The sequence below is a fragment of the Hyla sarda genome, chromosome 1 (genome assembly GCF_029499605.1).
Source record: "Hyla sarda isolate aHylSar1 chromosome 1, aHylSar1.hap1, whole genome shotgun sequence".
Classification (NCBI taxonomy): Eukaryota; Metazoa; Chordata; class Amphibia; order Anura; family Hylidae; genus Hyla; species Hyla sarda.
Genome location: NC_079189.1, coordinates 141,268,070 through 141,291,194, shown reverse-complemented (window position 1 = coordinate 141,291,194; position 23,125 = coordinate 141,268,070). Strand labels below are relative to the sequence as shown.

Below are 23,125 nucleotides of genomic sequence, written 5' to 3'. Positions count from 1 at the left end.
TGTAACAGCAGAGCACAACACTATGGAAAGTATAAGTATTGCAGCTCCTAATTGTACAATGCGTGCCATATAGTAAAGCACATGAAAAGCATGCTTCTTCGCGGTCACTTAACGTGTTCGTTTTGCGGTTACGTGAGGCACTGCATGCATTGGTCTTCATTCTTAAAGTAGAGAAGTCATTAATTATAACTTTTTGTGAATTGGGACATTGAAACTTGCTTTTTTTTTTTTTATTCCAATCTAAATTTAGTAGGAGTCTTGAGTCGGTGCATTGTTTGCCGACTCCAACTCCAGGTACCCAAAATTTAGTCAGACTCCACAGACCTGGTATTTTCCATCTGATAGTATTCTGATGGCTTCTGCATGTTAATCCTCGTAGTTCATCAAAACTATCTCCCCCTCCCTTATCTGCTGGTTTTATAACGAGATCTGTGTTCTTCATTAAAGGGGTACTCCCGTGGAAAACTTTTTTTTTTTTTTTTTTAAATCAACTGGTGCTTGAAAGTTAAACAGATTTGTAAATTACTTCTATTAAAAAATCTTAATCCTTCCAGTACTTATTAGCTTCTGAATACTACAGCGGAAATTGTTTTCTTTTTGGAACACAGAGCTCTCTGCTGACATGACCACAGTGCTCTCTGCTGACATCTCTATCCATTTTAGGAACTGTCCAGAGTAGGAGAAAATCCCCATAGCAAACAAATGCTGCTCTAGACAGTTCCTAAAATGGACAGAGATGTCAGCAGAGTGCTCAGTGTTCCAAAAAAAAAAACATTTCCTCTGTAGTATACAGACCCTAAAAAGTCCTGGAAACATTGTTTTTTTTAATAGAAGTAATTTACAAATCGGTTTAACTTTCTGGCACCAGTTGATTTAAAAAAAAAAAAAAAAAAAAAAAAGTTTCCACAGCAGTGGTGCTCCAGTGGAAAACTTATTTTTTATGTTTTTTTTTAAAGCAACTAGTGCCAGGAAGTTAAACAGATTTGTAAATTACTTCTATTAAAAAATCTTAATCTTCCAGTACTTATTAGCTGCTGAATACTAGAGAGGAAATTCTTTCCTTTTTGGAACACAGAGCTCTTTGCTGACATCTCTGTGCTTTTATTATGAAACTTTTATGCCTGAGGAAGGAGGTGTCCCTATATCATCTGCCATATCTGTGGATGGATTATAGTCGGGCACAGTTTTCCCTAGACATTTGAATGAGCCATCTTGGAGGGGGAACGGTGTGATTGTTTGGTCAGTCTAAACCCAACCCCCCAATGTGATGTGTACATAACTTAATTTTTATAGACTTTGCTGTGTTTTCCTTTTAGAAGACTGAGTTCTATTGAGTCTGTACTGAAAATCTCCCATACATTAGAATGCAATGTATATGAAAGAGGATATTGTCAGAAAGTTTCATTTTTATCTTAACTTTAATCCAGGGTTACAGAGCAGAATACCTTGAAACACAGTTATCAAGAGGCAGATAGACCAGAATTAAGAACTTCAAACCGGGGGAAAATGTGGAGTTCCTTGACAAATGGAGAGGTTTGCAGAGGAGGGCAGAAATCTAGTAGAATGCATCCACGTGGTGATACAGGTAACATTAATATTCATGCTTGGGCATTTTTCTGCTTTTGTCTTTATAGCTGCCACAAGATGGCAAGCAACTGGTTAAAGAACATACTTGACGGCGTATGACAGTGGGAATTTGTGGTGGTGGAGGAAGTACTTGCCTTGTAATTTTGCTCTGCTTTTACACATTTCTCACCCTTGTTTTATATAATCAAACTACTTCTAATATTAGACAGTGATAACCCAAATAAACACAAAGTGCTGTTTTTAAATGATATATTTCTTTTTGTAGAAAACATGCTGTGCAGACCTACCTTGCTCTGTATGAAAAAGTAATGGTTCCCAATCTATGTTCACAGAATTTATTTGACTACCTATTGGGTTCATTTTCAGGAGCTACAACCAGACATGATTCTGACCAGATCTGTTAAATCTAATCATCACTCACATAGAACCTTTCTGGCACTGTGAAGTAGCTAGAAGGTCTTAAAAAGCAGCACTTAATGCCATCTACTAGAGTCAGATACAGATGCCAAACAAACCTATTGGAATATATTGAAGGATTACTAAGCTATTGCTGAGGGTCTGGGACTCCTGCAAACCAATTTTAGAGCTTTAATCTGCAAATGGAAAAAACGGAGACGTTTATAGCGGGAGAAAAAGATGCACATGCACTAATTTCCCCCCCCACTATTCTCCCCTCATTTTTTAACGGCCGCTGTACTGTAAGCTTCTGACTCCTCCTAAATGATGGAAGCGCGAATTCTACACTTTATCAGAAATTCCTGAAAGGAATGTGTCCGCTTTATTTGCTGAAAACTGCGGACACTGTTGGATAGCTGTTAGGGTACTGCCAAGTGTGCATAACCAGTTATTAGGGGGGCAATTACTTTTTTACTTGAGTGATACAGGTTTTTTAAAATACATCCCTTCGATAAAGAGAATGATCATGTAAAAGCTGCATTTTGTGTTTCCTTGTGTTGCAACCGAAGGGCAGACTTTTTCCTTAGGTACTGTATAGTATAGATTCTGTCTGATCTAGATTAGGTCCAGATACTATAACATGTTTTTTTTTATTTTTTTTATTTTATTTTTTTTCAAATCTATTTTTTACCTGTACATTTTTTTTTTATATTATCTTTGTACTTTATAATGGGGGCTGCCATCATGTCTGCATGATTTTACTTTATATACAGTAAAATCTTCATTCTCACCATATCCAGGGACATTTCTGCCTGCAGCGATGGTGAGTATATAAGACTATAAAGTCTCCCTGCCATCTCCCAAAGTCAGTGTTTCCCAACCAGGGTGCCTCCAGGTGTTGCAAAACTACAACTTCCAGCATGCCTGGGCAGCCAAAGGCTGTCCAGGCATGCTGGGAGTTGTAGTTTTGCAACATCTGGAGGCACCCTGGTTGGAAAACACTGCCCTAAGTAGTCCCCTAGGTGGGGAGCTACACTTACCTAGTCCCGGTCTTCTTAGCAGTAATCAGGCCCCTTGGCGTGATTGACAGCTCGGGCACTGCCTGCATGATGGCTCTGCTCTCTCTGCTCCCGGTTTGTGAACTTATAATCAAGCTGTCTGGTAATGCTGGCAAACAGTCAGAGGGCCGGACGACTTTAAAAGTGGCATTCCACCTCCCTGGCTCCTTACAGCACTCAGCATGGTGCCCTGTACATCAATTAGGGGGACTGCATGATTGACATAGAGGACTCAATGCTTGGAGCGGGTCAGGGCCGGGAGGAGGTGTGCCACTGCGAGAATCAACCGGCCCCTCAGACTGTATGCTGGAATTACCAGACAGCCTGAATAGAAGTTCACAAAACTGCAGGCAAAGTAAGTAAAAGTACCTTCTCTTACATCTCCTAATTGTCCTGCTGATGGTACCTGCACCTTTGTAATGAGATAACAGTTGCTTTTTAAGTGGTACATCACGAACACTTACAGAAAATCTAAATCTTTTTCTTTTTTGTTCTTTTTAGAATGCTACCAGATTCTGAAAAAAAAATCTGTAGACAAGTTTTCTTCAGATTCTAGCTCTGAATGTGGGAGCTCTCGTGGTAGTGTCCGGGCCAGCCGAGGTAGCTGGGGAAGCTGGAGCAGCACCAGCAGTTCTGATGGGGATAAGAAGAATACCCTTCCTAATCGCCTTTATTTTCCTCCAAGTAAGTAATAGATGACCAGGATTTCTATTGTTAGATTACTAGTGATGTTGGAAGTTAGGTCTGAAAGTCTCATCATACATGTGTGTTAAGTTGGCTTGTCTCGTATGACCTGACTATATCTGATTTTTTTGTTGGAAGTAGATATATATTAACCTGCTTACAAGTTGCTGCTTCTCATAAACTTTCAATACATTAAACCCTAGTTTAGTGAAACAGTAATAGCAGTAAAACAGTAGTAATGATGGGGGTGCAAATACATTGCCCCACACTGCTGTGCTTTTCCTCAGATGCCCCCTTCTTCATGTTCTGATGCCCCCTCTTCCCAGCTGTTAATGATATCCTGTATTGGTGATTTGGTGTATGTACACATTAGTAGGGCAGTATCTGTGGTCATTGGATGAGGCAGTTGTATGTTATACACCCTAATAATGAACTAGCTAGACAACACAGGCAGTGAAATGAGGCTTTACATAGCACCCATTAAAGTTAGGTGGCCAGCATGGACATGGTAATTATACAAGGTGTAGCTAAATGGAGGTCCTGGGCAGAGTCTTCATCTGTCTCAATTACAATCAGTAAAGAGTACCTGTCATGATCTTGATATGTTTTTAATTCCTCCCAGTTCACTCCCCCATCATGATAAACCACACACTGCCTTTATTTTTATTTTATCTTTATTTTTAAGTTTTCTAGCTGATATTGTTCTGTATCTTCGGCTCATTCTCAGTGAGCTCAACAGACTAGGAAGGGGCATTCCCCAGCAGAGGTGATATCATCTGAAGCCCTGCTCGAGAGAACTTCCTCCCTCACTGAGAGCACACCCCCCCTCTGCTCTCTGCACTGAACTCTGCAGCCGCTGGGCAGAGCTGACACACTGTAAAGGGGAGCGGAAATATTCAGCACTATGCACTGAAGGCATCATGCCTCTACAGTGTAGATCAGCTCAAAGGGAAAGGGAGCTAAAATATTCAGCTCTAGTAACATAAGATGCGGATCTGTTACGTGTGACCTACTCTTAGGGGTTAACTTAACATATAAAATTACAAAATGTTTTTAAGAATAGTAGAAAAGTAATTAGGCTAATCTATAACATATTATTTATTTTATTACTAATGACAGGTACCATTTAAATGAATGCATTTTTTAGCTGACATACCAAAATTTATTTTGTCCTTTTGAAACCAAAATGGTTTGAAGGGGCAAAAGTGATTACATGCTTGTCCCCAGGATAGGCCATCAGTAGCTCACACCATTAGCATTTCTGCAAGGCTGTTACGGACAGTTTTAGGTTGTGTTCGGGCAAGAATCAGTGGCCATGCCTGATAACTGCAGCTCAGCTCTCAAAGTAGTGAATCGCAGCTGAGCTGCAATAATTGGGAATGGACACTACACAGCAAATGGAGTGCACTGTTTCCTGCTTTAACAATGTAGTTCAAGAAGCAGCAGCCATGCAGAACAGCCAATCAATGAGGGGCTGCATGTTGGCACACTGCTGGAAGATATCCTCAACTCTATGGTCATAGCATCTCGATCATCAGCTATAGATGGTCTATCCTGGAGTTCAGTCATTTTGCCAGGAAAATCCCTATACAATGGCCACACACATTACATAAATGTTAGCTGAACATGTAGTTTCAATGGGACCAGCTACCCAAATAATATTTGGAGTAGTATCCCAAATTCCCCATCCCCTCCAATAGCAGTTGTCGGGGGGGAAAGATCAGGCATGTTAGATTTCAGCATGCCTGATTCTTTGTTTTGATTTGTCATAAGCTACCTCCAGAGGTGTCTGACAAGTTAATCCTCTTCTCCCTGCTGAGGACACATGCAACCCCAACCGACAGCTATTGCTGATGACCTTTATAGTCTAAACTTAAGTGTAATTTCTCATTTTTAATATTTTCGGTTGTTTTTCATAGTGTTTTTTTTTTTTTTTCAAATAGGTGTGACTGCTTTATGTTAATTTCAATTATTGATTCTCATGCTATGTTATTGTAATAATTAGAGATGAGCGAACTTACAGTAAATTTGATTCATCCCGAACTTCTCGGCTCGGCAGTTGATGACTTTTCCTGCATAAATTAGTTCAGCTTTCAGGTGCTCCGGTGGGCTGGAAAAGGTGGATACATTCCTAGGAAAGAGTCTCCTAGGACTGTATCCACCTTTTCCAGCCCACCGGGGCACCAGAAAACTGAACTAATTTATGCAGAAAAAGTCATCAACTGCCGAGCCGAAAAGTTCGTGACAAATCGAATTTACTGTAAGTTCACTCATCTCTAGTAATAATGTTCTTTTAATTTTGAGATTATGTTCCAATTGTGTATTTTTCCCAAAGTGTATTCTCAGATTTCCATCACAGATTTCTTTCACATAGTTGATGTAATTATCCCCATTTAACAGGGCTAATCTGCATCTGGCTCTTTACTGAGCAAGGTGTACTTATTACAGTATATTTGAAATGCACACTCAATAAATAATGTAATGCAATTGACGTAATGTTATGCCAGCTTATTCTAGCTGTAAATACTCATACTGTCTAAGGATTATTCATTGTTATATGTTTTTCCTCTATAGGAGAAGCCCCAAAACAAACTACTTTCCCTTCAGAAAATCCAATTTCATTAAATCTGTCACATAGTATTTGTAATACAAGGTAAGTCGTTAAAAGGCCACTTTTATTTTACTTTATTACATATTTATATGCAGTAAAAAAAATTGTAGATCTAATGTTGCTTTCTGGCAGAGAAAAAGTGTTACAGCTAAAATTAGCCCAAATTACAAACACAGCCAGTTTCATTGCTGTAACCTGGTATGTGATAAAGTGCACTACAAAAACATTAGAACTGGATGGGTTTCCCCTCTGAAAGCCGTCCTTTTAAGTAACGTCTTTATACAGACCGGTAATATGAGTCTGGTGAACATGTTTGTATTGGCATGTTGCCTGCATACTTCTGAATGCCAATGAGTACAGGTCTCCTAGGTAACTTTTCTTAGGTGAGGCAGGGCCATCATGTATTTATCTTTTAGGTAGGAGAAGGTTTTACATTACTATTGGAGATAATCCATCAATGCCTGGGTCCATTTGTGAATTTAAATAGTAATGTAACGAATCAAATATAAGAAGTGCATGTTTTATACACTGCTCAAAAAAATAAAGGGAACACTAAGATAACACATCCTAGATCTGAATGAATGAACTAATTGTATGAAATACTTTAATGTTTACATAGTTGAATGTGCTGACAACAAAATCACACAAAAAATATCAATGGAAATCATATTTATCAACCCATGCAGGTCTGTATAGGGAGTCACACTCAAAATCAAAGTGGAAAACCACACTACAGGCTGATCCAACTTTAATGTAATGTCCTTAAAACAAGTCAAAATGAAGCTCAGTAGTGTGTGTGGCCACCACGTGCCCGTATGACCTCCCTAAAATGCCTGGGCATGCTCCTGATGAGGTGGCGAATGGTCTCCTGACCTGGACTAAAGCATCCGCCAACTCCTGGAAAGTCTGTGGTACAATGTGGCGTTGGTGGATGGAGCGAGACATGATGTCCCAGATGTGTTAAATCGGATTCAGGTCTGGGGAGCGAACAGGCGTTTTGAGTGGACATGTGCACATTTGTGGCCTGCTGGAGGTCATTTTGCAGGGCTCTGGAAGTGCTCCTCCTTGCACAAAGGCAGATGTAGTGGTCCTGCTGCTGGGTTGTTGCCCTTCTACGGCCTCCTGATGTACTGGCCTGTCTCCTGGTAGCGCCTCCATGCTCTGGACACTACGTTGACAGACACAGCAAACCTTCTTGCCACAGCTTGCATTGATGTGCCATCCTGGATGAGCTGCACTACCTGAGCCACTTTTGTGGGTTGTAGACTCAGCCAGGAAGCAAAGGAACTGAGAAGTGGTCTGTGGTCAGCACCTGCAGAACCACTCCTTTATTGGGGGGGGGGGGGGGGTCTCGCCAATTGCCTATAATTTCCACCTGTCGCCTGTTCCATTTGCACAACAGCATGTGAAATGGATTGTCAATCAGTGTTGCTTCCAGAGTGGACAATGTGATTTCACAGAAGTGTGATTGACTTGGAGTTACATTGTGTTGTTTAAGTGTTCCCTTTATTTTTTTGAGCAGTGTATTTGATGCTTTACTGTTGAATTTGATAAGAAGTTAAGATACGGAAGTGTTGGATAGGCTTCACACTATCATGTTACAGTTATTTAATAGTCTTGTATTAGGGATTTTTCATGTGAATGTACAATAAATGTGGGAACCTAACCTACCTTAGTGTTTATCTAGCTCACCATAGATATGACATAAGTAAACACATTATTGTAAATGGATATTGCAGAGAAGGCTACTTCCTTATTGTATTACATAACTAAAACAAGGGCTGTAACCTTTTCAGGGTGGCTTTACAGTGGATTATACAGTTTGGCTACCTTTAAGTCCTCTCAGTAATTGAAGTTTCTGCTGAGGATTTCTCAAATCACAATTGAAATGAATCCTGAAATTAGTTTAAAAAAATTAGTCTGAGGTAGTCACTAGTTGTAATATGCTTTAATGGTTACAATTATATTTAGTTGTCCCTCAAGTTACAATAATAATTGATTCTAGGATGACCATTGTATGTTGAGACCATAACTCAATGAAAACCTGTTAATTGTTTCATAAGCCACCAAAATGTCATCCAAAAATAGGAAAAAATTAGGATTAAACAAAAATAAGTAGATAACTAATATAGATAAAGCAAATCCTTACATATAAAAGTAAGAGAGCTGCTGGGAGCTGTAAATCACTGTCTATGTAGAGGACAGGAGCTTCTTCAGGGTCCTGTACAGTATACACCGTGTCCTAAAAAGTAAAAGGGAGCCGTCCTCACCTGGTGTCCAAAGGAGCAGGGAACCCTGACATAGGTTAAGAGTAGTATAAAACATGTAATACCTCCCTGTACTGTAGGGGGCGCTACCAGACAGAAACTCAGTGCATACGCTTCAGTAATACTGGTGTTTTACTAGTAAAATGCCCATTCTAATTGGTCAGTTCTTACAGCCATTGACACGTTTCACAGATCTGGACTGTCTGTAGCATTGTATGTCAAATCTGGTTTCAAGTTACAGTGGTCCAGAAATGACCATTGTATGATGAAACTATTGTATGTTGAGGCCATTGTAAGTTAAGGGATCATTGTATTTGTTTACTAAGCTGCTCAATGTGTACAGATGTATGCTGGGTTCTTTAACACTTCATGTTATCATTTTTAGTCCCGATATAAACTCCTTGTCTCACTACCCTGACATCTTATCATCACCTTTCCAAGAAGTGCCAGAGGCTGATAAGAACAAAGGTAATTCTGTTGCTCTTACCAGTATTTTTACCTGAAGATTTCATTAAACCATGTTATCAAGTGGAATATAATGTAAAGGCATTCTCACTGTAGACATTGATGACCTATTGCTAAGATTTTCTATCATTGTCCAGTTGGTGGTGCTACTTTTTTAAAATTTGTTGTAGAGATTAACAAAAGTCGCAGTGATCTGATCCAAACCAGTTATGTCAGCAACACAAAACATAACTAATAAGTCAGCTTTTCGTCCAAAATTTATTTTTAATTGTAAAATATACAGTACACTACTTTGTTATTGTAAAACATCTGCCTCAGTAAGTGAAGCATTCTGTCAATACTCTCTCAATGTTATGTTTGGGAGCCATTGACTTTTATACTGCTATACTTCTTTAGGTCTCTACTCGCAAGAAGATGTGTGGTCTGCACAGCCTGTGTGTCTAACTAATGATCTCAACTACAACCTTGAGAGTCCAGTGCCATGTGTACCACAGGATCCACCTTCAGTACCCAATAGGTCTGTACATTTATGTTAATGAAAGGCTGTGCCTGGGTAGAACACTGTTGTGTTGCCAGCCACATTGGGTGGACTTCCATCTGTATTAATGTTTTCATTCTATGCATTCTAGCTACATAAATTGGAATTCAACATGTGATGGACAGTTCCCTGGTATTTATAACTCACTTGAGTTAAGTGACTTTAACTCGTACCCTGAAGGTAAGGATTACTTTATACTGGATAAGTAATATAATGATCTTATCTTACATCTGTTAAAAGACACGATTGCGTCACTGCAGTTGGTGTTAAGAGTTAGAGTTTTGGTTATACAGGTGTTTGTATGTGTATGTATGTGTATGTATATGTATCTCAAACAACTAGTACTATATCCATCTTTGTGGCATGCAGATACTAATACTACAACCAAAAAGGACTGTTTCATAAACATTTGACATCAAAATATCATCCAGAATAGAGAAATGAAACTGAATTCATCTTCCTCTATTTTGAGGAAGCTGAAGAAAAGCTTGCATCAAATGTCTAATTGTTACCAACTCAACCATGGTTTCAGATGCTGTTGATTTAGGAACTAAATAAAGTGCTGGCTTTTTTTCAACTGACAAAGTTGTATTAGGGCTTATTTTCTACGTGGCAAGTTGTACTTTCCACTAATCCCCTTTTTATTATACAATGTATTACAAAGCCAGAAAAAAATTATATGTAGGGCAAAATAAAATAAAAAATGGAATTGCACAATTTAATACAGTAATCTGACATGCCAACTTTTATTTTATGTGTCATTACTATTCCAATTATACCAAACTTGAATCCTTTTTGTTTCGTCTTATGGTTAAAAAAAAAAATTTAAACCTTGGAGAAAAAAAAAACTTTGTTCATTACCATATTCTCATCCCTATAACTTTTTTTTTTTTTTTCTACCTATGGAGCTGTTTAGGGGTTTGTTTTTTGCACCATGAGCTGTAGTTTTCAATGGTACTACTTTTGTGTTAGTTCTGACTTTTTTGATCTTTTTTATAATGTAACCAAAATTCAGCAATTTTGGTGTTTGGAATTTTTTTTGCTTTTACGCCGTTCACCGTGCAGGATCAGAAACATAATAATTTAATAGTTCGGGTGATTATGCATGCGGCGTTGTCACATATATGTGTATTGTTTCTTGTTTTTACAGTGTTTTATTTAAAAAATGGGATGATTTGAAATTTTGTTAGGGGAGGGATTTTTTTTTAATTTTAAGAATTTTTTTTCACTTTTTTATATTTTTTTTTATACACACTTGATAAGCCCCTATTGCTAAGGGTTGCCAAAGGGAGCCTTAAGCAATCACAGAGCCAGGAAAGACACTGAGGACAAGGTAAGGCTTCCCTAGCAATCCATTTCCCCCCTAGACACCAGAGAATAGCATTTAAAGTTTGAATGCTGTGATCTGTATAGATCACGGTATTTAAACAGTTAAATGACGGACATCAGAGCGATCTCCAATGTCGGTCATTACCGGGAGATGTCAGCTGATGATAGCAGCGGACATCTCCTGGTCATGACACAGACCCGACCCGCGGGCCCCTGTCATGTCCGCCCATCCGACCCATGACGTACATGTATGTCATGGGTCTGGAAGGGGTTAAATTATTTTTTCTTAATAGCATGCATTTTATTAAGATAAGTTTTCATTCTAGCCTGGCAGCAAAAGAGCTGCTTTTACTTTACATACTCAATGTATTAAAAGAGGAGGTCTAAATTACAGAACCCAGAGAGGGTAGCAAAAATGGGATGATAAGTTCCCTTTAATTTTTCTGCTCAAGTGCCAGCAGTGGCAAATACTGTGGCAGAATCTTCTTCTCATACAGGCACATGCATCCCAGAGTTAAACCATCTTCTCAAATGACCAGGAAGAATATATGCACCCAAAAAGATTTAAGATACGCAGAGAGGGCAGCATAAACAGGCTGACTTGTGTCCTTCAACATAGTGGTAGGTACAGGGGTCAGAATTATCAAAAAAGAGAGAACTTTTTTTTACTTCCTAGCAAATACACAGATATGACACAAAACAATATTTAACAGCTGAACATTTTGGCTTCAAGATGAAAATCCAAGACTGAATATAGCAAAACATGTTGGTAGTTCCCTGTGGGCTGTATGTAAAATGTGGTGCAATTATAAGCAAGGTGGGAAGGTTATAGAGGGAAAACATAAGAGACCAAGGAAGACTTTAGAGTAGCAGGATAAAAAACCTCAAAGTAATATGACTAGATAATATAAAATATACAAAACAATTTAAAAACAATTGACATAAACAGATGTCAGTATTTGTGACAGATGAATGAAATTATTCATCAGTATTTGTGCAGAAATCAATTGAATGAATTAGGATTTACCAATAGAAAAGGCAAACCAAAACCAGCACTAATACTTTAACAGAAGTAAAGTACTGTGCGCTACAGAGAAGCCATCCGCTTTTCGGAAGGAGTGTGGATGATGGGAAGAATATAATACTTAATGATGATTTCCCAGTCTGCATTGGCCGAGGAGATGTGCTGGAACCCTAGACTGGTGCTGTTGTAATGAAACGCAAAGATGAAACAATGACATTTCTCCCCTCATTTTTGATATGTATGTAAGGTAAATGACAAAGGGAAATGTCCTTCATCACCTCAACAGTCAGTGGACAGGACTAAAAATAGGTTTGATGATGAAATTCTTGTTCAGGATGACACTTTATTTTTCCAAGAAAACAGAGTAATAAAGGGGTTATCCAGGAAAAAACTTTTTTTTATATATCAACTGGCTCCAGAAAGTTAACCCCTTAAGGACCACGGATATACTCATACGTCCCTGGGTCTTAAGGACCAGGGACATACTCATACGTCCCAGCGAATTTCGCATCCTGCCGGGCGGGTTGTGAAACCGGACGCCTGCTGAAATAATTCAGCAGGCGTCCCAGGCAAACGCCGAGGGGGGTCCCGGGGGATTTCACCGCAGATCATTTTGCGGGCGATCTGTGGTCATTCGGGTCAGTGATGACCCAATGACCTGGAAATAAATGGTGATCGGCGGTGTACAATACACCGCCAATCACCTACCGTTGCTGGGGAGCGGTGACAATACTGTCACCGCCCCAGCAACGCTGCTATTGGCCGGCGATTGTCCAGCCAATAGCAGAGCGGCAGAGGAGGGGTTAACAGCTCCTTCCCGCTGCTGCACCCGCTCTCTGCGTTCAGTCAGCGGGTGCCGCAGTGAGGTGAAGCCGTGGATCCCCCCTCGGAGCCGGAGCCCCCTCAGGAGCCGTTACAATAGGGAGAGCAGTGTATAGGGACAGGTAGGAGTAATAAAGTTAAAAAAGTGAAAAAAAGAAGAAAAAAAAGAAGAAAAAAAAAAAAGTACCCCCCCCGACCCCTAATAGGTCCCCAAGGGTTCTATTGGGGTCTGATCCCTGACCCCGGGTCCTATTAGGTGTTCAGGGAGCTGCGTGCGCCACCCTTTATTTTGGCCGCAGCGTCCCCCCCAATTATAACACACCGTTCTATAAAGTAGTACACCAAGCACCACACACACACTTCCCTGCCCCCCCCCCCCCCCGCACACACAGTCCTCAAGCCATACAACGCCATGCGGAAAACACGGGCATGGTACAAAAAAGTTGCGGTCTACTTGGTACAGGTTTTACATATGCAAAAGTGGTGAAACCCCTGTGGGGTATTAAGGCTTACTTTAACCCTTGTTACATTCCTCACGGGGTCTAGTTTCCAAAATGGTATGCCATGTGGGGGGTATTTTGCTGTCCTGGCACCATAGGGGCTTCCTAAATGCGACATGTTGTACCCCCCCCCCCCCCCCATATTTCAACAAAGTTTGCAAATGTGACTCCTTCTCTTCTGAGCATTGTGGCGCTCCTGCAGTGCACTTGACGTCCACTTATGGGTACCTTCATACTCAGAAGAGATGGGGTTACAAATTTTCGGGGGTCTCTTCTACTATTAACCCTTGCAAAAATGTGAAATTTGTGGAGAAACCCACATTTTTGTGAAAAAAATATTTTTTTTTACATATGCAAAAGTCGTGAAATCCCTGTGGGGTATTCAGGTTCACTTTACCCCTTGTTACGTTCCCCAAGGGGTCTAGTTTCCAAAATATAATGCCATGTGGTTTTTTTTTTTGCTGTCCTGGCACCATAGGGGCTTCCTAAATGCAGCATGCCCCCAGAGCAAAATTTGCTTCCAAAAAGCCAAATGTGAAATTGGGCTTCAAATTTTGGGGGGTATTTTCTGCTTTAACCCTTTGTAAAAATGTAAAATTTTTGGGAAAACAAGCATTTTAGGTAAAAAAATTTTTTTACATATGCAAAAGTCGTGAAACTCCTGTGGGGTATTAAGGTTCACTTTACCCCTTGTTACGTTCCCCGAGGGGTCTAGTTTCCAAAATGTGATGCCATGTGGGTGTTTTTTTCTGTCCTGGCACCATAGGGGCTTCCTAAATGCGGCATGCCCCCAGAGCAAAATTTGCTTCCAAAAAGCGAAATGTGACTACTCCTCTTCTGAGACATGTAGTGCGCCAGCAGAGCACTTTTCACCCCCATCTGGGGGCGTTTTCTGAATCGGGAGAAATTGGGCTTCAAATTTTGGGGAGTATTTTCTGCTTTAACCCTTTGTAAAAATGTAACATTTTTGGGAAACCAAGCATTTTCGGTAATTTTATTTTATTTTTTTACATATGCAAAAGTCGTGAAACCCCTGTGGGGTATTAAGGTTCACTTTACCCCTTGTTATGTTCCCCAAGGGGTCTAGTTTGCAAAATATAATGCCATGTGTTTTTTTTTTTTTTTTGCTGTCCTGGCACCATAGGGGCTTCCTAAATGCGGCATGCCCCCAGAGCAAAATTTGCTTCCAAAAAGCCAAATGGGACTACTCCTCTTCTGAGACCTGTAGTGCGCCAGCAGAGCACTTTTCACCCCCATATGTGGTGTCTTCTGAATTGGGAAAAATTGGGCTTCAAATTTTGGGGGGTATTTTCTGCTTTAACCCTTTGTAAAAATGTAAAATTTTTGGGAAAACAAGCATTTTATGTAACAAATTTTTTTTTTTACATTTACAAATGTCATGAAACACCTGTGGGGTATAAAGGCTCAATTAATTCCTTGTTACGTTCCCCGAGGGGTCTAGTTTCCAAAATGGTATGCCATGTGGGTTTTTTTTTTTTGCACCCTAGGGGCTCCCTTAAGGTGACATGCCCCCCAAAAACCATTTCAGAAAAATGTTCTTTCCAAAATCCCCTTGTCGCTCCTTCGCTTCTGAGCCCTTTACTGCGCGCGCCGAACACTTTACATAGACATATGAGGTATGTGCTTACTCGAGAGAAATTGGGCTACAAATACCAGTAAAAATTTTCTCCTTTTACCCCTTGCAAAAATTTAAAAACTGGGTCTACAAGAACATGCGAGTGTAAAAAAAAATGAAGATTTTGAATTTTCTCCTTCACTTTGCTGCTATTTCTGTGAAACCCCTAAAGGGTTAAAACACTTACTGAATGTCATTTTGAATACTTTGGAGGGTGTAGTTTTTATAATGGGATAATTTTTGGGGTATTTCTAATATGAAGACCCTTCAAATCCACTTCAAAACTGAACTGGTCACTGAAAAATAGTGAGTTTGAAAATTTTGTGAAAAATTTGAAAATTGCTGCTGAACTTTGAAGCCCTCTGATGTCTTCCAAAAGTAAAAACTTTATGATGCAAACATAAAGTAGACATATTGTATACCTGATCCAAAAAAAAAATTATTTTGAATATCCATTTTCCTTACAAGCAGAGAGCTTCAAAGTTAGAAAAATGCAAAATTTTCATTTTTTTCATCAAATTTGGGGATTTTTCACCATGAAAGGATGCAAGTTACCATAAAATTTTACCACTATGTTAAAGTAGAATATGTCACGAAAAAACAATCTCGGAATCAGAATGATAACTAAAAGCATTCCAGAGTTATTAATGTTTAAAGTGACAGTGGTCAGATGTGCAAAAAACGCTCTGGTCCTAAGGTGTAAAATGGCCTGGTCCTTAAGGGGTTAAACAGATTTATAAATTACTTCTACTTAAAAAATCTTACTCCTTTCAGTACTTTGAGCTTCTGAAGTTAAGGTTGTTCTTTTCTGTCTAAGTTCTCTCTGATGACACGTGTCTCAGGAACCACCCAGTTTAGAAGAGGTTTGCTATGGTAATTTGCTTCTAAACTGGGCGGTTCCCGAGACACGTGTCATCAGAGAGCACTTGGACAGAAAAGAACAACCTTAAAGGGGTATTCCGCCCCCTAGACATCTTATCCCCTATCCAAAGGATAGGGTAAAAGATGTCAGATCGCCGCGGTCCCGCTGCTGGGGACCCCTGGGATCCCCGCTGCGGCACGCGCTATCATTACAGCACAGAGCAAGTTCGCTCTGCACGTAATGACGTGCGGTACAGGGGCCGGAGCATCGTTACGTCACGGCTCCGCCCCTCGTGATGTCACGGCCCGCCCCTTTCAATACAAGTCTATGGGATGTCACGTCCCCTCCCATAGACTTGCATTAAGGGAACGGGCCGTGATGTCACGAGGGGCGGCGCCATGACGTCACGCTGCTCCGTCCCCCGTATCCCCCGTCATTACGCACAGAGCGAACTCGCTCTGTGCTGTAATGATAACGCGGTGCCGCAGCGGGGATCCCGGGGGACCCCAGCAGCGGGACCGCGGCGATCTGACATCTTATCCCCTATCCTTTGGATAGGGGATAAGATGTCTAGGGGCGGAATACCTCTTTAACTTCAGAAGCTCATACGTACTGAAAGGATTAAGATTTTTTAATAGAAGTAATTTACAAATCTTTTTAACTTTCTGGAGCCAGTTGATATATATATAAAAAAGTTTTTCCCTGGATAACCCCTTTAAAGACTTTCTTCAGATTAGACATATCAACTCCATGACGTGGCCAATGTGCAGTCCAGGTGTCTATCGGTTTGAATTTTTAGCATAGTTCTCAATTAGAGTTTGATCCATGACAAAGCTCCTCCATCTGGCAATGCTGGTCTGACACTGCTTTTCTAGGAAGTTAGAACCAGGTTAATGTAGAATATTGTTAATCATTAGTAAACACTATGCCTCAAAGAAATCAGGCTGGTAGAAAAGCCCATGGAGGAGCAACAAAGTACTAGATGGGATTTTTTGTTGTTTCTTTCTTTTACATGATCTTAAAAAAATAGAATAGTTTTGTGAACAGTACACTTTGAGCCAACTTTGCTTTCATCGGTAGTACAAATAAATAATATAAATGTTTTAATAAATCTTATTAGAGATTAGCTTCTTTTCCACTTATGAGCCACATCTCCTCCTACCTTGGACTCCTGCACTGGCTGTTCATTTTCATTTCACTGTGAAGTCCATCTTAAGAAACAAAATCAATTATCAGGTAGTCACTGAGGGATTATGTTACTATGCTGCACATATGGGGAGGAGGAGAGGTGAGCTCCTGAGGAAAGAGGCAAAAAGACACACACACAAAAAGACATTTCTGCAGCTAGTAAGTGTTATGGTTCACATGAGTGTTGAATTCAACGCAGCACTCTATATTGCTACTAACTCCTTCTCCCGAGGGTTTGCTATAGAGAGAGGGGAATTGAATCACCTCTTTTGTATGTTTTCTGTATGGGACACCTCATAGTAGCTAGTCTCTACCCACTCGGATTCTGAACCCTGGGAAAACTGACAATTGTATGCAGTGGAGAGAACTGTGAAATATGCCAGGTACAAAGCATATAGGGGGAGGGCGGAGATTTATCAAAAGCTGTGCACAGGAAAAGTTGACCAGTAGCCCATAGTAACCAAGCACATTGTTGTTTTTTTTTTTTGTTGTTTTTTTTGTTTTTTTTTTTTAGTCCTCTGAAAAATTATAGTCCTCTGATTTGGTTCTATGGGCAACTGGTCAACTTTTCCTCTACACAGGTTTTGATACATCTAGTCCATATCTCCTAGAAAAAGAGCTGCTCCTCGTGTACACACCACTGCTTACTAGGAAAAGCAACCTAAAATGTACAGGTACACTTTGAAAGGGCATTGTCATCTAAACAATGTGTAATATTTTACTATGACCTGCCATTACATATCGGTGAAGTCCTTCAGCTTGTGCATAACTACATTTACTATTTACCTCAGTGATTTTGTTAAGGCAGCACTGATATATGGTTTCCTTTATTTTTTAAATCTGCAGAAAACATGAACTTTCACAATAGTTTTTCATGTCCTGATGTACAAAATCCAGCTTTTATTGACCAATGTCAGTCTACTTGGAACTTGAACCCTCCAGCTCCTCCACCAGCTCCACCTCCAGCAGGTCCTGCTGTGCCAAACTCCTGGGAACCAACAAGCTACGTCAGCAATTCTGTAAGTAAATACATGTTTGATGAATTGAGAATAATCCCATAGGCACTGAAGTTTATTTATAATACAAAATGGATGTAGGCTTTGGTTTGTGTGAGAGAACTCATGAAGGCACTGAAACAACATACAATTGTGGATATGGAACAAAGATCCCAGGGTTCCAGCTTATAATAGTGCTGAAAACTGTAGTGTTTATCTTACAGATCATATTATGGTATATAACCATATTATTCTTAGAAGTAGTTGCCTAAACACCTACTTAAAATGCCAGCGCTGCACATGTTCAGTAAAAATACCATCTGTGTCTGACTGTACTACTTAACAATACCACCTGTACCTGACTATATGCTCTATATTTCAGCCTTACCTCTCCAGCACCAGAAGTTTATCTCCTATGTCAGGACTGTTTGGCTCTATCTGGGCCCCCCAAAATGATGTGTTTGATGGGTACTGCCCTGTGAGAAGCTCTCCTCCTCATTCTGAGCACATTGGTACTCACTCAATGATGTGCAAGCAAGAATACTCTTCAAGGTTCAACCCCTTTCATGCATACATGAATCTGGACATTTGGACAACTGCTAACAGGAATCAAAGTTTTCCAGTCTCCAGAGACTCTGGTTATTGTGGAAACATGTGAGCCGGATACCAGTGGAAAAAAAAAATGTGATTAGTGTTACTTGCTGTTTTTGGTCACTAGAATGAGCAAGGTGTTGGAATAGAATATGATGTTGGTGAATCTTTTGGCACTTTTTATATGGATAATAAATCCTTTTTTTTCTTTTTTACTGACTTTAAACTTTGTGTTTTCATTTATTTACACATGACTCTAAACGTCTAAATATTTGGAAGGATGAGCAGCATCCACCTTAAGTATGTCTTTCTGATTCACATGCTAGTCTTTCCCTGCTCCCCTAAACCTCACATTCGCCCCGCCATTGTTGCATGGTCCTTTATTAGGCATACCAGTCTACAATATCCCAACTTCTAGTAGACTTGTTGGTAACGTATCTAGGCAGTAGTCTAGGTAGAAATGATGAATTGGATGGTCAAGATGACAGCTAATATTTGTGCCATGATTATTAGGTAAGGTTGTTTTCACACCATGGATGTGGTGTACAGTGTGTTTTCAGTCTGTGTCAGAAACTCTCCTAGTGCATATGTATCCATAGAATCCCCATTGCCCAAAGAAGGACAATTTCTTTGCCCCTAAGTTCTGGGTTGCTGTTTTATTTTCTGCATGCAAAGAAATCGTCATTACTACATAAAGTAAGGATACAGAAAAGTATACAGCACAATAAAAAAAAATTCTTGGCACTCTATGTTGGATACGTCTAAAAGGGGTTATAAAAAAAGTAGTTACGTCACTAAAACAGATAAGTTCATATTATCAGCATAAAACCAAGCTAGGAAATGAGATAGGATACCTTAAAGGAGTACTGCAGCCAAATACAACTGATCCCCTAAGTGTTTGATCGCGGTGGGTCTGAACGCTGGAACCCCACGCGATCTCCTGTATGGGGGCGCGTCTCTCCTCGTGCAGGAGGTGTGTTGGCCACAGCATGACATCGCCCCCTTCATGTATCTCTATGGCAGTGTTTGTGCACATCCCCGCCTCTCGCATAGAGCCGAAGGGTGGGGTCATGTCTGTCAACCTCTTAGTGAGGTCAACGACACTAGCATTAGCCGTGCAGAGCCTATGGCTACAGTACTCCTTTAAGGGTTATCCAGAATTAGAAAAAAACATAGATGCTTCTTCCAGAAACAGGGTCACTCTTATTCATAGTTTGTGTATTACAGCTCAGTGATTATTACAGCTCAGTTCCTTTTGAGGTAAATGTAGATGAGTTGTAATTCCACACCTAACCTGAAGACAAGTGTTGCACTGTTTTTGGAAGAAAGCCGCATTGGTTTTAAATCCTAGATATCCCCTTTTAACCCTTTCACTAGACATGATGTACATCTACGTAATGTGCACAGGGTCAATTGTGATTGCAGCATTTAAATGGCAAAATGACTGCTGCTGGTGGTCTAGGGTGAGTAATAAGCACCCCTGCAATGCAATCTCAGGTTTGCCAGTAAGTTAATATTATGGACAGATACAGTCACTACATAGTGTACAGACACTGTAGACACAGACAGTTCTAAACTACACAAATCTAATGAGTGCTGTAAAGTGAAAGGCTTTGAAAACTGAGCCCTGACCTTGCATGAAATACATAAACTCATAAATGTCAATGATGATGAGAAGTTTTTATATACCTGTCCTAGTTTAAATTTCAACTATATAGAGGATTGTTCTATCTAATCATGTTTTTAACCATCATAATACTTGGCTGCCTGCATACATAAGAAAATATAGAAATGCAGCTAGACGTTTCCCTGACCCACCATACCAATAGTTTACATAAGTTCACCTCTGTTCATGTGGGACTCTTTATATTTCCTGTCAATGTTATAGGCTTGAAAAATGGTCCATATATGTATATAACTAATGTGCAAGTATGAATCTTAGAAAACCTTACAAAATTATGCAACTGGTCTTCCATGGTGTAGACTCTCTAACTGTTTCTCGGGAATAAAATGTTAATTGTAAATAAGCACCCAAAATGAAAAACTGTCTGACTTCTGCTCTTAAAGGGAATCTGTCAGCTCTATATCATGCTCAGAACAGCATAGAACAGATAGGGAGATAAAACAAATGATACATGTCTCTGAGCTGATGTATGCATAATTATAAAGTTATGCTATACTTCTATTGTTAAGTATCATAGAGGCCGGGATAAGCTGCAGCATGCATGTCTTCTCCCTCCTTCACCCCTCTCTGCTCTGTATGATTGATGTACATCTGTCAATGCATCATGCAGGGTAGGGAGGAGACGTGCATACTGCAGCTTAACACTCCCTCTTTGACTCTTGAGCTTATAAGTAAAACATGATTTTATAACTATGCAAATAGCCATCAGTTAAGAGTCGTAAAAAAAACCTTGTGTTGTAACAAACTCTGTAAGAACTCTCTACGAAAGCCTCTACATATTCCTGGATTGTCAATAATTTACAAAGGCCACAGGCTACTCTATGTAAAAGGCGGTTAGCTGCTTTGGGAACTAGGTGTAGTATTCTTTACTTATTGTATATACATGATAATTCTACATCTCTACTGTCGTTCTTTCTCTTTGCACAGTCTTGTTCTGAATTAGCTGTAATAGAGACAGAAAACTGATTATACATATCATATTGCCCAACTGTGTGCATTAATTTAGCGTGTGGGCCTTATTTGGGCATCTGGATTAACTAGTTAGTTATTAGAAACATAGAATGTGTCGGCAGATAAGAACCATTTGGCCCATCTAGTCTTCCCAATAATCTGAATCCTATCAATATTCCCTGGCCCTATTGTATATAGAGGATAGCCTTATGCTGATCCCATGCATGTTTTAAACTCCTTCACTGTATTTGCAGCGACCACTTCTGCAGGAAGGCTATTCCATGCATCCACTGCTCTCTCAGTAAAGTAATACTTTCTGATATTACTTTTAAACCTTTGCCCCTCTAATATAAAACTATGTCCTCTTGTGGTAGATTTTCTTTTAAATATGCTCTCCTCCTTTACCATGTTGATTCCCTTTATGTATTTAAAAGTCTCTATCATATCCCCTCTGTCTCTTCTTTCTTCCAAGCTAGACATGTTAAGGTCCTTTAACCTTTCCTAGTAAGTTTTATCCTGCAATCCATGTACTAGTTTAGTAGCTCTTCTCTGAACTCTCTCAATGTATGTATCTATATCCTTCTGGAGATACAGCCTCACCAGTGTTCTGTACAGCGGCATGAGCACTTCTCTCTTTCTACTGCTTAACCTCTCCCTATACATCCAAGCATTCTGCTAGCATTTCCTGCTGCTCTTTTACATTTTCTTTCTACCTTTGTCTTCTGAAATAATTACTCCTAAATCCTTTACCTAAGATACTGAGGTCAGGACTGTGTCAAATATTCTATATTCTTCCCTTGGGTTGTTATGCCCAAGGTGCATTATCTTGCACTTATCCACATTAAATTTCAGTTGCCAGAGTTCTGACCATTCTAGTTTTCCTAAATCCTTTTCCATTTGGCATATCCCTCCAGGAACATCAACCTGTTACATATCTTTGTGTCATGAGCAAAAAGACATACCTTACCATCAAGACCTTTTGCAATATCATTAAGGAAGATATTAAGCAAAGTTGGTCCCAGTACAGATCCCTGAGGTACCCCACTGGTAACAGACCTTGCTCTGAATATACTCCATTGACTACAACTAGAGATGAGCGAACTTACAGTAAATTTGATTCGTCACAAACTTCTCGGCTCGGCAGTTGATGACTTTTCCTGCATAAATTAGTTCAGCTTTCAGGTGCTCCGATGGGCTGGAAAAGGTGGATACATTCCTAGGAGACTCTTTCCTAGGAATGTATCCACCTTTTCCAGCCCACCGGAGCACCTGAAGGCTGAACTAATTTATGCAGGATTAGTCATCAACTGCCGAGCCGAGAAGTTCGTGACGAATCGAATTTACTGTAAGTTCGCTCATCTCTAACTACAACCCTCTGTTGTCTGTCACTCAGCCACTGCCTAATCCCCTCAACAATATGGGAGTCCAAGCTCAATGACTGTAGTTTATTGATAAGTCTTCTATGTTTGACAGTGTCAAAGCCTTACTAAAATCTAGATATGCGATGTCTACTGCCCCTCCGCCATCTATAATTTTAGTCACCCAGTCAAAAAAAAAAAAACATACGATTTGTTTGACTTGATCTCCCTGAAGTAAACCCATGTTGTTTTTCATCTTACAATCCATGGGATTTTAGATGTTCCACAATCCTATCCTTTAGTAGGGTTTCCATTAATTTCCTCACTATTGATGTCAGTTACCTGCCTATAGTTGCTTGGTTCCTCCCTACTACCTTTCTTGTGAATGGGCACGACATTTGATAATTTCTAATCTTCCGGGACGACTGCTGTTACCATTGATTGGTTAAATAAATCTGTTAACGGTTTTGCTAGCTCCCCACTAAGCTCTTTTAATAATTTTGGGTGTATCCCATCAGGCCCCTGTGACTTATTTGTCTTCACTTTAGACAGCAAACGTAGAACCTCTTCCTTTGCAAA

The 23,125-nt window shown here is 39.9% G+C and overlaps 1 protein-coding gene across 2 annotated transcripts in view; it reads left to right on the top strand.

Moving 5' to 3' along the window:
- The window catches only part of TMEM131L (transmembrane 131 like), a 123,307-nt gene extending 104,534 nt beyond the window's left edge, over positions 1-18,773 (top strand). For both annotated transcript variants that reach the window (XM_056562499.1, XM_056562488.1), the window contains exons 28-35: positions 1,428-1,585; positions 3,543-3,725; positions 6,300-6,378; positions 8,989-9,071; positions 9,465-9,585; positions 9,698-9,786; positions 17,814-17,986; positions 18,345-18,773. In XM_056562499.1, coding sequence (XP_056418474.1) covers positions 1,428-1,585; positions 3,543-3,725; positions 6,300-6,378; positions 8,989-9,071; positions 9,465-9,585; positions 9,698-9,786; positions 17,814-17,986; positions 18,345-18,620 — 1,162 coding nt within the window. In that variant the 3' untranslated portion in view covers positions 18,621-18,773. The remainder of the gene's footprint in view (positions 1-1,427; positions 1,586-3,542; positions 3,726-6,299; positions 6,379-8,988; positions 9,072-9,464; positions 9,586-9,697; positions 9,787-17,813; positions 17,987-18,344) is intronic.
- Positions 18,774-23,125: the final 4,352 nt, after the last annotated feature.